The following is an 18,499-nucleotide window of genomic DNA, read 5'->3' as shown; positions in this document are numbered from 1 at the left end:
AACAGACTGTAAGTTCACTACAACCATAATCTTAAAAAGAATAACTTGACCGTGCTGCTCTTGCTGTAAGAAAAGAAAACGATAACTTTTGATTTGATTTTTCTATTGATCTATTATCTTATCTATGATTATTTTTTATGATTAATATAATAATCATAATGCATATTATACAAAATAATAATATAACTGCGTATAGAATAAATGATGTAACTAATATAATTTGTAGAAAATTCCAAATGATAACCGAGATTGATGATTGATTTAATTGATTCCATTTATTAGCTATAGTTAAAAAAATCTGAACAACGCTAAAGATGAGTCTGAATAGGAAAGCTAAGTAGGAAAACAACAAAACTGAGCTGAACTAGCAAGATAGCAAAATGTTGCGAAATAATAGATGCATGTAATTATTTTATGCTAAAACTAATCTACTCGTCAGAGGGACTGGTTCGGAATTCGTAGAGCAATGATTGTTAGGGCCAATTTGATTGTTCTATACTTCCAAGGATTAAACCAATTAAAACGCCGTGATTGTTATAGAAGAGCGCATTAGTTGGCTTAATTGACCAATGGCACACAAGTCGATTTCGTACGTCATATATTGATGATTACCAAAACACTTATGTTTTTGGTAGACCTGTGTTTGGCTGGCTATATCTCAGCTTCTGGTTGGTCAATCTCCTTGATTCTTTTTTTAGAACATCAGTCAACACTTCAAGATAAATAATAAAGCATAATGATATTATGTTTTCGCTATTCTTTAAAATGCTCAAAATTAAAGCTTTGGGGTCATTAACTAGCACTGTTGACAATTCCAGTAACATACTATTAAACTGTCTGCAAACACGCAATTGTTTTAGTAACTTTACTAGCTTATGAGGGAGTTACTTGAATTTATTGCCCTTGCAACGCCGAGCATTCGCCTAGGTAATGCCTGATCTTAAATAATTGAAAGTTAACAAAGTCAAATAAGTATTATCTAGTTCGTCGTTAGTCGCTTCTTAAAAAAGAGCACTTAGTATCTTACACTGTTGTAGGTCATTCTACAGTGCGGATGCTTTGTTCCTGAAATTCCTTACAATTCTACTTTCTTTGGAAAAACTGTTGAGCCATGCGAATCGCAAGGACAACAATCCGGTACGTGTTCATTTGTAAAATACTATTTTATTACAGTATGTTTTTTATGCTTACTTTGGTTAGAGAGAAGACACTGACATTCCTATAGTAAATCAGTTTAGAGATATGACACTGCACTAAATTTTTAGTAGATTTTATAAGAAAATATTAGCATTTTTCTATCATTTGCGGTTGTTTTTATGTTTGAGGGAATCAAACTGCCAAGGTGTTTTAAGATTAAAATCAATAAAATTTGATCCCAGTTAAACTGCTCATATCAAGCAAAAGTGTGATTATGATGTCTATAGTTGCACTTTGTCAAAAAGACCGACAGAATAGAGAAGCATAACGCTGCAACTTGAAAACATTAGCCAATATCAACTATAGCAACTATATAAACTAGTGATGTCACTTTGCACGTGTTTTTCTTGAAACATCCTGGCAACCAGATCACCTCAAACATCAAATGTGTTCGCAGATGAAAGAAAAATACTGATACTTTCTGACAAAAGCTATTAAAATCATTTCCAAGTTCATTTTTAAAACTGATTATTTCAGCGTATTTTATGCTGATGGCTTGTTATGTAAACATGAGAGATAGATGAGCATTACATAGCACATGGTGTATCAGAATAGTTGAGTGAGCGTGAAGCGGCTACTGCTTTAATAATTGATTCTTCTCTGCGAGATATATATAAAAGAGTGGTGAGGCATATAGTGTGTACATGTACAATTTGAGGGCAAAAAAAGATATTTTAAAATAAAATTGATGACGTAAGTCCGAAGTCTTGGATATGACATGATGCGCTTGCTTAAAATTATTGGCTCAATGGCCATTTGGTAAGAAAGATTTACAAAATGTATGTGTTACTGAAAGGATCGAAAAATGTTATAATGATATAATGATAAATAGATAATAATATAATATTTATATATAATCACCTATATCATTTATACCATAATGATATAATTTATATCATAATATAATTTATATATAATGATATAAAATTTATAAATGATATAATATATGCTGTTTGTTCCTCTGACATAATAATAACCCCCTTCTTAATCACACATGCATGCCCCCTCCCTAATCACACATGCATGCCCCCCTCCCTAATCACACACATGCCCCCCTCCCTAATCACACACATGCCCTCTCCCTAATCACACACATGCCCTCTCTCTAATCACACACATGCCCCCTTCCCTAATCACACACATGCCCTCTCTCTAATCACACACATGCCTCCTTCCCTAATCACACACATGCCCTCTCCCTAATCACACACATGCCCTCTCTCTAATCACACACATGCCCCCTTCCCTAATCACAGACATGCCCCCCTCCCTAATCACACACATGCCCTCTCTCTAATCACACACATGCCCCCCTCCCTAATCACACACATGCCCTCTCTCTAATCACACACATGCCCCCTTCCCTAATCACAGACATGCCCCCCTCCCTAATCACACACATGCCCTCTCTCTAATCACACACATGCCCCCCTCCCTAATCACACACATGCCCTCTCTCTAATCACACACATGCCCCCTCCCTAATCACACACATGCCCTCTCTCTAATCACACACATGCCCCCTTCCCTAATCACACACATGCCCTCTCCCTAATCACACACATGCCCCTCCCTAATCACACACATGCCCCCTCTTTAATCCCATAACTCCATGTATTGTATTGATATATGGTTCAGAGTAGCCAACTATTAAAAGTTTATATGGAACTCCGCAAAAAATCGAGTTCTTCTGGATTATATTTAAATGTGCATTACTTACAGTTTGTATGGCCGAAGGCTGGTCACAGTTCAGTGCAGGAGATATACCGTGTGATGAATGCAGGCAGCCGTGTGAGTAAGTAGTAACAAAACCTTTCAGAAATTGCTGCAGAGACTGTAACAAATTTGTGAGATGGTAGAAAGTTGTTACTTTACACTTGAAAACTTTACACTAACCTAGTGAAGTTTATATGGAATGAATGCTATAGAATATTAGAATGTTATCATTGGATGGAAAAAGACTAACTATTTATTCAACAGTAAAGAGCATATCAGTTGATAATCTAAACTTTTGATTGCATAAGCAAAATAGCGGTAGCAGCTAGGAATACAAAGCAGTGTAAATCACATCAAAGAATGCTAGAGCACTCTATCAATAAATCCAATTAAAACAAAATTTACATGGCACTATAGATTCAAACTTCAGATATGTTCAACTCAAAGACATATGAAAGTGATAATATCTCAGCTTATAATGCTCTCATGAGAGTTATATTTGTATTGACTCATGGTAAAAAACCTTTTTTAAACCCATTTCAATGATGCATGACATACACTCTGAGACATCGTTCACAGTTCATAGAAAAATAATCAAATTACTTTTTACAAACTCACCGTAGTTGAGTGACTCAAAAGTTCTGCATCCAGCTTAAAGAAAGTGTGAGAATTATGACATCAAACATGTCAAGGTTATGTTAGTTACTGTCTGTGTACTGCAATAACAGCACCTCTTTCTAATAGCTCATAAAATAGTCCCTGGCTGCTCTTCTCAGTGCATTTTAGTTTTCAGAGACTTATCCTATTTTTTACCATCATAACAAATTTGTTTAACTGAGGTTGCTGTTTGATGCTAAAATGGAAATTACATTTTGTAGTCAAGATCTGTATGAGGTGTCGGTTTCCTCTACCACCTGGCCTTCGCCAACCTACATGGTGAGTACTCAGTCTAGGCCTAACTCTGTAGTAGCTCCTCTAGCTATTGTCACTGTCCTCAGTCTTTTTTATCAGATTTTATTAGAAAGTATTGGTATTTTGTTATGATCCACAATTGCTTTTGATGTTTGAAGTGATCTGACTGACTGGATTAATATCGACTACATGTGACCAAAAAATGATGTAATTTCAGCAGGTATTTTACTTCTGTTTTGACAGCAAGAAAATTTTTCGTATTTTAATTTTGAAGCATTCTGGCAATCAGACCACCTTGAACATCAAAAACAATCGCAATTGATAGAAAAATACCGATACTTTGTGATAAAATTACTAAAATTTTGTGTAAATTCATCTTTAACTAAAGTTAAGCTAACTTGGTTAAATTAAAATAAAAAATCTTTACAAATATGATCACACCATGCCATTATTATTTTCTTATTTAAAGTCATATGGTTTGAAAAAAACTATTTTTTGGAAACAAAGAATTTATATGTATAATTCTTAGAAACAAGAAACCATCTCATGAAACCTGGTGATATGTACATGTAATCCAATCATTTTTATTACATTAGTTACACAAAGCTAATCTAATTGACACAACAGTTAGCTAATCTAATATGATTTGGGTGTATAAATATATTCAACACAATACTTGATGGAATATTCTGTATCTTGACAAGATGTTGAATCTATTAGTACATAATCTATGTTTGTTTACAAGCAACAAATACAAGAATGACTAATTATAAATAAAGTTTGAGAAGCTCGCTCAATGTGCAAAGGTCCAGTTTATTTTGCACTCCACTATTTTTGCACAAAACAATACAAGACTATATATTTTATTTTGTAGTTAGAAGATTTCAAATTCTGTAAATTTACCAAATAGCAGACTACAACCTGAAATGGTTACACTTGCGAAATCGCTGCCTGGAACAGCAGCTGTAATACTACCCTATTCATTGTCAATTATTCATCTATAGATAGCCTATAGTTAGTTTGACACTAAAAAGAGTACAAATACTGCTTGTACAATTGTACAAGCTGGTTTATTCTTAAACATATTAGACGAAGAGCTTTTCCCATTTTTCAGAAAAACTCATTATAATACAAAACTTTGAAATAAAGTGAACATGTATATTATTATTGTTTTACCTGAAAAGTATTACCAATTTGGAGTTAAATATATTCTACTAACAGTTTTTGGTGCCTTTTAAGTTTTTAGGCTCCTTGAAGGTTAAACACACCATATTGGTGTGTTTAACCTTCAAGGAGGTTAAACACACCAATATGGTGTGTTTAACACACCAATATGGTGTTAAACACACCATATTGGTGTGTTTCACACACCATAGAAGGCAGCGCCTGAAGGTTCTCTGACTCAAGTCTTAGTGGCAGTTTGTCATACAGATAGTCATACAGATGTAACATTTCTTTGCAAGAACTTTGGCCTAACATTGTTTGACAATTGCCTAGACATGAAGGTAACAAAATTTATAGGCATGGTAAAAAGAGTAATTTAATATTTGCCATATTATGCTGTGCGTTACAGCCAGACCTGAAGCGTGAGGTAGAGGATGAGAGGCCAGTTTTATTCGAGACCCTCACATCTCACTATGAACTCGCCGACACCATTGCTCTTCCCATCAAAGAGAACTTTCTCCAATTGCAGATTTTTTATGAAACCTTGAGTGTCACCCAAATTAGCGAAAGTCCCTCAGTAACAGATTTTCAGTTCATTTCCGATTTCGGTTTGTCTTTTATTATCTCTACTTGTGTTCATTCTTTTGCTCTGTTTGTCATTTATTGCTTACCATTTTAAAGAATATTTGACCTGCTGTAGGCGTCAGAGATTGTTTTGCTAAAAATATGTCGCCTTCATTCCTATCCTAAAAATTTTCCATATTTTCGAATGTCTTTTTCAAAATTTGATTTTAAGACAAACCTAACCTTGTATTAGATATTGCCAAATAGTTTTGTCATATTTATATGACCATAGCAAAGTAGCAGAATAAACTTACGGGTCACAAGCAAAGCCTCTAACTGTAGAAGTTAGATGCTCTACCCATAGCTTTCTAAATTTTGTAGCTATTCCACTTTACTGTCATCTGAAAGCTTAAACGTGTACCGTAAGTCCCCATGCTCAAGCCGCGCGGCTTGTGCTCAAAACCAGATGATTCACGAAAGAAAAAATAATCCTCCAACAAGCCGCGTATACCCACAGACCGCGGCTAATGACCGAGGTTTTGTCGTCCTTGACCCCTTCAGGAGCGAGAGTGTTGAGAAGGGTTTCGTTATACCCAGTACTCTTGAATAAGAAAACAGGCTACATCAGTACATGTGAAAAGAATTTTCTTTTACTTCCAAGTTCGAATTAAAATTTCTAAACCCTTGCATCAACTACTTTTTGTCATGTCTCAGCTAAATTTTTATTGCGCTGTTAGAAGGCTTCACGTTTATGGAAATATGTGGTCAGGAATGAAACGGTTTTTATGACCTACGACTGTGGTGAGTTAAACATTAGCGATAAATTCTTCGTTAGTCTAAAGTATTCCATAAACATGACCCTGAAAATAAACGAGTAGGTCGCCAAAATCCCGTACATAAAAGTGTATCATGACTGCGGTTCTATGGTTATAGCGCGGAATTGAGCAGAGACCGCATTTATCGAGAAGCCGCCCTAAGCCTCACGTAAGTTTTAAAAACTTGGATTTAGCCGCGGCTTATTACCTTGAACCAGAAGCCGCGCTCAACGACAAGCTGCGCGGCTTGTGCATAAGGACTTACGGTATATATTTTGCAGCATGGTTAAGTAAAGATTCTCTACAACCCTCGCATAGATACAGTCTGAACTTTAGTACTGCTTCGCTTGAGGGTGTGCATTTCAAATTTTTTCATTGTCATACCTACTGATAACCCTCTATCAAGGTTATAAGTTACAATCAATATTGTAGTAACAAAATTGAAATTCGTGTTAGCTTTTATTTTATAACTGAATATGCTGGTCAAAAAATTACATCCTCTTCGGAAAACCTTGTCAAACATTTAAGAAGCAATACGGTTTTACCGTATTGCTGTACTGCCTACACTGTTGTTTGTTCTTGAAAAACCTGGTAATGAATGTTTCTGTAATATAAGATCTTGGAACAGCTAGAAAAATCTTAATGATGTGTAAAAGTGGTGCACATCATATCTCGCTTTGTTACTGCTGGGCTTTTACCTCAAATTCGTTAACTCTACCCAACCTGCAAATGCTTGGAAAGTGAGGCGACTTGTGTACCATATCTATAGAACACATGCCACGCTTTGAGTTGTTTTATGCACAAAAATAAGCCACTAAGGTGTGTTCACGCATGTTTGAATTTTGGCAACAAAAAGTTAAAAAGTGGAATAGAGATATTTGGCCACATATCAGCGATATGCTATAAAAAACATTTGCTGTGCTGTTAGCAAGATTTCAAGCCTACAGTACATATCTAAAATAGCTCGTTTATTTTTTACAGGAGGTGCACTCGGACTATGGGTTGGCTGGTCGATGTTGACCATTTTCGAGTTTTTTGAGTACACTGTCGACATACTGGTCTTCTGTTGTGTTAAATACAAGTCGAACAAAAAGAGCAGAAAGACTCATCCCAACTCTCAACGCATCACAGTTCAAGAGACTTCCATGCATCAAACCTAATCATTATCATAGAGATTCATCATAAACCCCTTTTTTTATTTTATTATTTGTAATATAAACATACTTAAAAATAATAAATTTATTAATTTTCTTCCTTCTTTGACCCAGTATATTTTAGTTAGCCTTAGACATCTACGGATTGTTAATTATTTGTGAGACACGAATAATCGTACCAAGCAAGCCAATTTTTCTGAACAAGCACTGAACTCCTGGACTATCAACCCATAAACAACACCTGACATGCAAGCAAGTATGAAAACAATACATAGCGGCAGAAAACTGCTGGTAGAACAAATAGCAAAAAGCAGACACGCATGTCTAGGACTCTAGCAATACAAGGTACTAGATTTTTCATGAAGTGAGACGGCCATGGCATATCTCTTAAAAGCAGTTTCTGCAATGAAAACATTCTCAAAAAATGGCTTTGCTATGATGACATGCATTTGCTGACACCTGCGACATCTTGAGACCAGAGTTCAAGGGTGTGTTGAGCAGCAGTGCCAGTGCTGATCAGGAATAATTTATAATGCAGTCCATTTTAATACCATCTTGTAAAGTTTATATGGAATGAATGCTGTAGAATATTAGAATGTTATAATTGGAAAGAAAAAGACTAACTATATATTCAACTGTAAGGAGCATATCAGTTGATAATCTAAACTTTTGATTGCATAAGCAGAATAGCGGTAGGAGCTAGGAGTAAAATACAAAGCAGTTTAAATCATATCAAAGAATGATAGAACACTCTACCAATAGACCGAATCAAAACAAAATTTACATGGCACTATAGATTCAAAATTCAGGCGTTTTCAACTCAAACACATACAAAAGTGGTAATATCTCAGCTTATAATGTTGTAAGACAAGTCTACAAGCATATTATAACAATATATTAAAATAGCATAATAATATACAATAGTTAGGAATAAAAAATCATCGAAAGCTACAAAGGATCATTTTAAAAGCGCTATACAATAACAAACTAAACCTAGATAATCATCCAAATAAAAAATGGAGTGTTTCAGGTGATGCGTGTGAAGAGTACGAGGGTACATGCATGCTGAAGGACTGTTGGAATAGAAATATGAAGTCTTTTGATAAATTCTAATGCTCTGAGAAACAGTTGGTTTACTGTAGGTCAAAATGAAGTCTGGTAAATTGAGACTTGCTTGATGATATGTTGCAAAAACCTCTTGCTGAATGACTACGTTACGAAGAATGACTATCACCAGTACAGAGTGGGATAGATCACCTTGCCTACAAACAGACACACAAGAATAAATGGCTGTACAAGCATTAGACATACATAATGCGTAGAGATGTCCAAGTGGAAAAAAGTTTAACATAGCCATATTTAGCATAAGATTTAGGAGAACGAGGAATTTTTAGTTGGTTTCTTACATTTCCATGCGAAAGGTTAGTTTTTAAAGCTAGTTTCAATGTAAACAATGGTTTTACTAACATGTTATACTAATCCTTTAAACTCTGCCTCAAAGAATAAGAAATTGAAAGACCTTGAAGTTGATGACGAAAACTTACATCACAGTTCATCTATATATATATATAAATCTAAGTGTTTGTTTGTTGGTCTGTCATATGTCCAGTTATAGCTATTGACTAAAATATACATGAGAATGCCCTTCTGGCTCGGAGATGGACTGGTCCTTCTCGGTCCAACTGGGCTGAGTTGTCAGTCAGCCGGTTTCTTCTCTAGAACCGAGTCAAGAAGAGGTCCAGCCGACAGTTGCCACACATTCCCTTCCAGTTGGGACAATGGAGACTCTAATCTAATCTTCGGCTCCAGCATCAACTGGACCCGCAGGTAATTCTGTTAGGCCTGTACTCCAGAGGTTTAACCTCCTCGCATAATAGGTCCTGGTCGGTCCTGCTTAGCTCTGGGTCAGATACCATGTCAGCCATGGCCTTGGATACATTCCCCCAATAGCCGCCATCTTGTAGGAGTTGCCAGTTTCCAGGTTTTGTTTTGCTAGCACTTCCCAGCACCTGGTCGACAGTCAGACAGAATGTGCTGGAGGTAGCTGCTCAAGTTTCAAAGAGCCAGCTCCATTTCCTCGGTTTGGATCCCTTTTGGATGAGGTGACTTACGCCATGAGGGCCGTGCTTTTCCTCTTTGACCTGCTGCTCTTGTTGGTTTTTACATAGTCGCCAGGCCTTAGTCAAGGAAGGAGTACACCGGGCCATCAGTAGGTACGTGTCTCATCATTGATATTGGATAAACTTCTTCCATTGGGGGTTGACCGGGTACACCATGTCCTCATAGTTGCTACCCTCATGCCTGGCCCCATGTTGGATGACTTGATCACATGACACATGCTGTTACTTGCAAAGGCACACGAAGACGGCAAGTTGATGAAGGATCTAGTGCTGCCCTCTCCAGATGTTAGTTATGTAGACACAGATGCCACATTTGTCTCTCCTTGAGTACAGCGGTAACCCAGTCCCTGGTGTCTTGTGGTACGTGCCAATGAGCGTTGGAAGACTTTTCGTCCACTTTGGTTAGTTCCAGCCTCAAGGTCTTCATAGCCAGGGTTTTAACAAAACCTCCCTATTTAGCGGGCTCTAGCCGATAGGCTACAGTGACCTTGTTGCTCGGCTCCATCTCCTCAACCAGTCAAGAGTTTCAGTGCAGCTTTAGTGGTGACAACTCTACTAGAGGAGGTGAGCCAGATCAATTTGTCAGCTCATCTGCAAGCCAGCATAACATCCTTTGTAAGGCATAACACAGGCAGGCCAGATATGAGTAGAGCCAGAAATTAGCACGCTGGCTGGCTGTGACTCAGTGAGAACACCGCTAGTTTTTTTGCAACGCAATTTAATTGACGTCCCCCGAGCCAAACTGGCTGTAACATCTTTCCATTGCTTTTTCTAAGTTGTTGGTGGTCAGCCTCTGGGACTAGGATGAGTCTTCTGGCTCTAGGAGATATTCTAACTTGCTTCACCCAATAGCTGTGCACAGCCCCAACTGGCTCAATATATCTTCAAGACAGTCTTTAATCTCACCGTGTTGTCAATCTATTCTGAATAGCTGTGTGTATGACTACCCTGAACTGGTTCAGAGGGGCCACTTGAGCTTCCAACACTCCATCTGATCATATCTTGAAGGATGCCCAGATTTCATGCAGCATCCAGAGCTTGTGGCCCTCCAACTCCTACTGTTCTTTGATCAGCTCCTCACCATTCGATAGCGACTACCGGTAGCTACCTGTGTTTGATGACGACTACCGGTCCTCGCCCGCCTCCGCCAGCTCTATTCCCATAGTGCCTCTAACCTCATCACACGAGACAAGTCACAAAGTCCCAGGTGGGCCACCTAAAATCCAAACTCTCTTGTCTGACTTTTTAAGGGCAGCAGATTGGCCCAACTAACCAGCTGTCTTGCACCCGATCCTGGTGATTCCTGACACAGTCCTCGAGTTTTCCTTGGGTTCATGTAAAAAGTGTTGATGCTCTTGGGCCAGTTATTTCTAGGTAGGCCCACCACCTCGCAGCTCAATGAGCTTGAGCAATGAGCTTCATTAGATTCATAAAGCCATTCATTAGATTCATAAAGCTGTTCATTATATTCCTAGAGCTGTTCATAAGTGTTGTATATGTAGGCATCTCTTGCGCGTCTTATGTTACAGGAACTTAGGCTAAGGAAGCCAGTTAGGCTTTAGAAGGCAAAGCTTCTCACGCAGGCTTGCAGGATTATGTAGCTTTCTCAGCTTATTGAGAAAGCTAAGGAAAAGCTAAATAGATATGGTGAAAGGTGTATTGAATGAATTATTCTTCTAGGTGAGTGCTTATAAAACACGGCGTCGTAGGCAAACTTGGTTTGCGAAGGACAGTGATAGTGTTGCTAGTGTTTAGTGCTCGAACTGCCACGTGGACATTCGAGAGTGGTGTAAGGAAAAATGATAGTGTTACAAGAATTAATTACCTATTAGCTTCAAGAAGAGCGAGGGTAAGTGTTTTGATTACTTTTGTGCAGTAAACAAGATACAGGCATTTGTTAATTTTAACGATGGCCGCATTCAGGTTTAATGTCAATGACTTTCCCAGGTTGGTTATCAACTCTAAGGATGCAGCTAATTCTTATGAGTTTTGGCTATCAGAATTTAATTTATGTGTAGAGCTTACCACTCCGCAACTGAGTAAGACTGAAGGAGGTCAGGTTAACATTAGCAGTCGCATTAAACTGCTTGCGCTATTGAGTGCTATAAGTAAGGATGGCCATGAGGCTTTACAGTCTGTGGGATTTAGTTTAGAGTCTCATGATTCTACTAATGAGCAGGCCATGGAACACCTAAATAGAATTTATGGTGGAAAGGAAACAGTATATGTTAGGGTTATGAAATTTGTTACTTGTTCTCAAACATGTGACGAAAATGAAAGGGATTATATGTTAAGGGTTGAGAAACTCAGTAGGAATATAAACTTTGGTGGTGATGACATCAGGAAAGATTTTGCTCTTGCGATAGCTGTTAATGGACTCGGAGAATCAACGCTACATAGGCAATTGATGCAGGAAAGGGATTTAGATTGGGCAAAGTTATTTGATACTCTCAGAGCTAGACAACTTGCTCCTGATTCAGATGCTGTACTAAAATGTATCAAGGCTAAAGCTAGTGGTACAGAGGTTTCAGAAGTAATGGTCATTTTTTTAGGCCATTTTTTCTAGGCAATCTAAAAATAAAACTAGAAGCAATAGTTGTTACTCTAGTGAAGGAGCAGAAGTGCATAGAATTTCTCGGAAGGAGTGTAAGGACTAATATGATAATAGGTCTAGGAACAGGTACCCCAAGGCTGGGTGTAGAACTTCAGGTAATGAGTCTACTAGACATGAATGTAGAAGCCGGCATAGAAACTCTAGTTTGTCTTCTAGGTCTTCTAGTGCTGATTGACATATTTGGCGCACTAGGTCAAAGGTTGAACTTTCACCTAAGAGTGATAAATGTAACAACTGTGGTAGTCAGCAGCACCGGCTTCGCAGTTGTCCAGCTGCTAGGTGCTTTACTTGCAATAGGAAAGGCCATACTAGTATTGGCTGTGCTAGGAATGGTTCTGAAGATTCTCAGAGACAGGATTCGAACAGGTGGTGCTATGATAAAATTAGCGGTAGCGAAAGTGACAGGAATATGGACAGAGGTTCAGGTAGAAGAGACAAGGGACTAGGACTACACATGTTCCCATCATCTTAGTAGGAGTGTGAAGTTTTCTTCTTCTAGTCCTAAATGGCTAGATAATAAGATAGTCAGACTTTTAAAGGTAAATGGTGTTGAGGTTGATTTTGCGCTTGATACAAGGACTGAAGTTTCAACAGTTACTGAGAAAACAGCCAACAGGTTAGATTTACAGTTAAGAGCGCCATCAACTGTTTTGACTACAGTAGATGGTTCTGAGTTGAATGTAGTAGGCAAAGCAGGGGCTCAGTTGAGAAGTAAACACAGATCTATGGTCACTCAGGTTCATGTTATAAAAGGATTGAGCAAAAACTTTTAGGCATACATGAGTTGAGGCAGCTGAAATAGTTAGCTGTTTTAAATGCATTATGTACAAAAGGTTTAAGCCAATTACTTTGTTGCCTCCTAAATGTATTACTGCTGGTTTATGTTGGCATCTTTCAAATGATGGCAAGTTGCAAAACTTGACAAATCAATCTGATAGAAAAGGTAAAAGTCCTGGAGATGGGAAGGACAGGAAGGATGGTCAACCTGGAAAGTTACCAATGAGGGGTGGTACCAGCTCAGAAGCTGTTCCACAAACAAAGGTTCATGGTTGTAGCACCAGCTATGCAGAAGCAGCTCAGGGTAAGCCCACAACCTTTCCTGAATCAGGTGAGCAACTTCCTTTATGAGGTTAAGTCTGGTTTCATGTCACATGAGGTTATCCTACAGCGTAAACATGCCCTTGCTGAATGCAGGTCCAGGATAGAAGAAGAGTACGGGAAGGCTATTGTGGTAGTAGAGGTTGACGAGCGCTAGCTCCAGCCAAAAATCGAGAATGAGCAAGAGTTCAAGGCTGCCTTGGCAAATTTGGCTACCCTGAAGGACAAGGTCCTGAAGGACGCTAGATTGCCTGCTACCCAGGCTAAGGTAAAGTCACCTACAGACAACTAGCTGTCTGTGGGCGGGGAGGCCCACTTGGCTCCCCACACCTAAAAAAGGGAGGTGCAGAGGATGCTGTCTCGACAGCAACCTGTACTAGCCGCAAGGCTAGCAATGCCAAAACATGTGGCATAGTAGCCCAGGAGAATAATTCTTAAGCTAAAGCAATGGAGGAACAAGAGGCCCTGCTAGATGATGAGCCAGGCTCTGAGGAGGAGTGCATGATCCAACCTCTCTATGATTGAGGTGATCCAATGACATTGGTAAGAGAGGGTGACCCAGATGCCTAGTCAAGGCACGGAAGCAGGTAAAGACAAGGACAGGTACATGTATGTACTCAAGACTTGCAGGTTAGAGCTGAAGATGGCAGGTTAGACTGGCAAGAGCTACTATGACCCGGGCAGTAAGCATGGGAGAGGATGCCTCAACCCATACAGGTAAGGCCACTTTCGATTTTAGTATGGGTTAATACCTGGTTCACAGGCTACCCTCATGCTCATGTACAATTGCTAAGCTCCCTTTTAACACATTGGCGAGCTTATGATGATTGCAGGCTCTATTAGTGTACCAGAGAATAGTATACATGCATGTCAGACACCTTGTCTGAAGCTTGTTGCTTTTTAACATGATTGGTGGTAAAACCTATGTTTGAACCCCAATAGTTACCTGGCCTATGTTCAGGCTTCAAAGAAACAAAAGGGCGTGTTGTATACGCAAATGTTTCTTGCGCGCCTGACTATGTTACAGGAACTTGGGCTAAGAAAGCCAGATAGGCTTTAGAAGGCAAAGTCTCTCACACAGGCTTGCAGGATTATGTAGCTTTCTCAGCTTATTGATAAAGCTGAGGAATAGCTGACTAGATATGGAGAAGGGTGTATAAGGGAGCTTCCTGCTACGAGAGAGTAAAGTTGTGGTGAGTGAATACGCAACAGTAGTAAGTTTAGGTAGTAGGTTTATGTAGTAAGTTTAGGAAAAGCTAAATAGATATGCAGAAGAGTGTATTGGATGAATAATCTTCCTGCATCAAGCTAGTGAAGACGTGGTGAGTGCTCATAAAACAATAAGATCCATAGAACGGTTTATTAACTTCATAGAGCTGTTCATTAAACTCATAGAACTGTTAATTTGAATCATAGAGCTGTTCGCTAGATTCATAGAGCTCCTCAATAGATTCACAAAGCAGTTACCTTCAATCAGTTACAGACAAACATACCTGTTAGGCTAGAGATCTAACTCATCATCTTCCTCCACTTGTTTAGGAGCATTCTGGATGTCAGGGTTTTCTGGAGAGGTCGGGTTGTAGCTGCCGATTCCTGCAGGCCGCACGATGCAAAAATCATCATCGGTATTAGGATCCAATGAACTGTCACCATCCGGCATCACATCTGTTCAGAAAATTACAGAGAAACATTACTAGGCAAGCGATAATTTGATGCATCGTTTAACTCTTTCGGCTTTAACTCTCATATTGGCTTGCGCGGTAATAAAAGTACAGACCGTTGGTCGATGTATCGGCTTGTCAATAGGGTTTCACTTTTCTTTCCATTACAAAGCCCACACGTTAGCCCACACCTTACCTTTTTTTCTCTCATCTCCAACTAAACAACCTTGTTGCGAATCCCGTGCAACCAATAAAAAATCTTTTGGCTCAGCAATCCCATTTCTATTATTTTTAAAACAAGGAAAACCAAATCGTTATCGCCATGGCATTTGTTCAACACGAAGAAAGCGTCAGAAATTTTGCGAGAGTCGGATTCACTAAACAATTTTATTCTTATCTTGTAGGAAATTTTGTTCTGAATAAGATACATTTTACAGCAAAACAATATCTGTTTTGATTCTTGAAATATTTCTAAAATAATAGCGGTATATCGATTTTTTGAAAATTCTTCGAATTAATTTGGTCAGAATAATAAATTTAGGTAGTGAAATAATTAATGGAGAAAAAATACATACTTGCAGTAATATATTTTAATATTCCTTTAATAAAGTTGTGGAAAAAAAAGTTGAATACCTAATTTGAAATTACTTCTTTTACATTAAAATAATAAAAATCAAGCATTTTAAGATTTTCTGACCTTTTAACAAGCAAATAACATCATCACCACTATATAAAAATTGACCAGCGAAACAACACGAAAATGTTGGTCAGCATTGCAAGATTTTCTACGAATTTAGTGACCATCAACAAGTTGAGCTAGGGCACTGGATGCTGCACCGTAAGGTGGCCGGTGTCTAAGATGAAAACCAGTAAACCAAAATCACTGCCCACCAATAGCACATCAATAACTTTTATTCTTTGCAAAAGCATCTATTCTGAGAAGTGCTAAAAACCTTAGTACTAATGAGAACATAATTCCGCTGAATTGCCAACACCCGCATATATGATTAGTTATCTATATATATATTTCTTAAACTTTGTCATCTGTCTGTTTAGATATTTGTCAACTTGTCCGGGTATAGCTATTAAAATCTTGCAATTAAAATCTCGCATCCTGCTGGATTTGAACTCACGGCGATTACAACCACCAACTTATAATCCAATTGTCCATCCACAAGTCTACGAAGGATCTTAGGCTTCAAAGCTCTTACCATATACTTTATACACCCTTCTCCCAATTTTACGCGCTGAATGACGCAAAAATTGTAACTCTATGAGCTGTATTAACTCCATAAAACACGATGCTTTTCCATCCTCTAGGGCTAATTTGTAGGGTTGCCTTGATTTTGGTATCGGAATCAGTATCGGTGCCGATATGGGTGCTAAGTATCTGAATCGGCATCGGCCGATCTTTTCTTAAAAAATCTGAAACTTCAGATACTTTTTACAGATCAGCTACTTAACAGAAAACAATATTTTAGCCTGCTACACTGATAAAGATTATCAGCTGCAAGTTCCTTACTTTTACCTAATGAATTCCGGGCCTGCCACAGTATTTATTTCATGCCTATAGCTTGATCAACATCAACACAGCTGATGAATATTTTTGCTTTAGTCAGGACGTGATCACAAAGTGTGGTATTTCCCAATTACAGCGATGGGATTTATTGCAGCCAATCACAAACAAGATAACAAAGAAAGGAAACGATAATGCAGTGTATTATTTCTATTTACTAGCAATTTGAGCAGACAATGCATAGATGCATAAAGTTATGCATCGTCTGCTCAAATTTGATCTTGATGTTCACAGTTCATTCAGCAATAGAAGAGACTTCATTATGACAAATAGAGCTGTACCACTAACAGTAATTTTTATTATTAATTACAAATCACAAGAAACATGTACTGTTTTGTTACTACATGCACGGTATGTCAGTATGTGAATATACGAGGTCTGATCCAAAAGTTCCCGGAATGGAGTTGTATACACTTGCATATTCGCACGATGGAAAAGCCCACTGCAGCGTTTGCTGGGAAGCATCTACGAAGTGTTGTCACAAAATTTCAGGTTGCTATGACAACGCGTTTTCATGTGAGCCGACGATATTTCAAGGTCTGTCAGGTGCATCCGTTGCTTTTTAAAATTTTTTTATCTTCGTGTCTAATAAACCGCAACGGCGTATTTGCATTAAATTTTGTGTGAAAAAAAGGAAAACAAGTAGTCAGACAGTTGAAATGTTAATTATTGCTTTTGGAAATGCTGCTCTAAAGAAAACAAAATTTTTGAGTGGTACAAATGTTTTTGTGATGGTAGAGACAACACTGAAGATGACGCGAGGTCTTGCAGACCAGCGTTGTCAAGAACCTGCTCGTAAATCGACAGTGTGAGGTCACTAATTATGGCAGATCGACATTTAACCGTTAAAGAGATATCTGGAGAGACTGAACTTAGTTTTGAAACTGTTCAAAAAGTTTTAACTGACAATTTAAACATGAGACGAGTCGCAGCAAAGTTCATGCCACGCTTGCTAACTGATGACCAGAAAGAGCTCAGGATGAACGCTTGCAACGATTTTAGGGAAGCTTTCAGGAATGATCAAAACTTTATTTTGAAGGTCATATAATATCCTTGTTGCCCCTAATTTCACACAAAATTTAATGCAAATACACCGTTCTGGTTTATTAGGCATGACGATAAATTTTTTTTAAAAAGCGACGAATGTACCTGACAGACCTAGACATATCGTCAGCTCACATGAAAACGCATTGTCATAGCAACCTGATATTTTGTGACAACACTCCGGAGGTGTTTCCCAGCCAACGCTGCAATGGGTTTTTCCATCGTGCGAATATGCAAATGTACACAACTCCATTCCGGGAACTTTTGGATCAGACCTCGTATATCTCTTTTTTCCATAAATAAATACCAACAAATAAATATATTAATATTCATATTTTCCATAATAAAATGAACAACCATCTATGCAACACAAAAGATCTGAATCGGTATCTGAATTGGATCATTTTAATATAAGAATAGGTATATCGGATCGGTATCTAAATCGGCTGATGAATTTAGAATCGGGGCACCTCTGCTAATTTGTTTTCCCCAAAATGATATCGACAACAATTTCTATTGAAATTTGGTGATTATATCTTAGTTCAGCGTAATTTGTTACGGTAAAAACGGGTAAAAATGTTACAGTAAGAATGGGTGTTTTAGTAAGCTAAATTCATGTAAGTTAGATTCAGCATTTATGTTACACGTCTGTCTTCAAGGTAAAAACTCTGCACATAGTACATTGTAATGTTGTATTATCTTGCAGACCATAACCACAAAATGCACAAAAGTTATTGTAGGTAACTATAGTTACTAAGGTTAAAATGTTGTTTTGTTACAATTTTTTAATGATGATGATTTTGATGATTTTTGACAGGCAGTAATTGCATTAGACAATTAATATGGGTTTCTATACCACTCTAT

General features: G+C 38.1%; 2 protein-coding genes across 2 annotated transcripts in view; one reads left to right on the top strand and one right to left on the bottom strand.

Annotated features, from left to right (window-relative positions):
- LOC137402787 (amiloride-sensitive sodium channel subunit alpha-like) overlaps positions 1-7,528 on the top strand; it is a 33,472-nt gene extending 25,944 nt beyond the window's left edge. Inside the window, exons 9-13 of the mRNA XM_068089293.1 lie at positions 1,038-1,137; positions 2,920-2,992; positions 3,792-3,849; positions 5,399-5,597; positions 7,350-7,528. Of these exons, the coding sequence (XP_067945394.1) occupies positions 1,038-1,137; positions 2,920-2,992; positions 3,792-3,849; positions 5,399-5,597; positions 7,350-7,528 (609 nt within the window). The remainder of the gene's footprint in view (positions 1-1,037; positions 1,138-2,919; positions 2,993-3,791; positions 3,850-5,398; positions 5,598-7,349) is intronic.
- A 111-nt stretch (positions 7,529-7,639) lies between these two features.
- LOC137402785 (uncharacterized) overlaps positions 7,640-18,499 on the bottom strand; it is a 59,503-nt gene continuing 48,643 nt past the window's right edge. The window contains exons 15-16 of the mRNA XM_068089292.1: positions 14,848-15,019; positions 7,640-8,784 (exon numbers count right to left, since the gene is read on the bottom strand). Coding sequence (XP_067945393.1) covers positions 14,856-15,019 — 164 coding nt within the window. The 3' untranslated portion in view covers positions 7,640-8,784; positions 14,848-14,855. The remainder of the gene's footprint in view (positions 8,785-14,847; positions 15,020-18,499) is intronic.

The sequence above is a fragment of the Watersipora subatra genome, chromosome 8 (assembly GCF_963576615.1).
Source record: "Watersipora subatra chromosome 8, tzWatSuba1.1, whole genome shotgun sequence".
Taxonomy (NCBI): domain Eukaryota; kingdom Metazoa; phylum Bryozoa; class Gymnolaemata; order Cheilostomatida; family Watersiporidae; genus Watersipora; species Watersipora subatra.
Note: the sequence above shows the minus strand (reverse complement) of the source record. Positions and strands in the feature narration are given on the sequence as shown.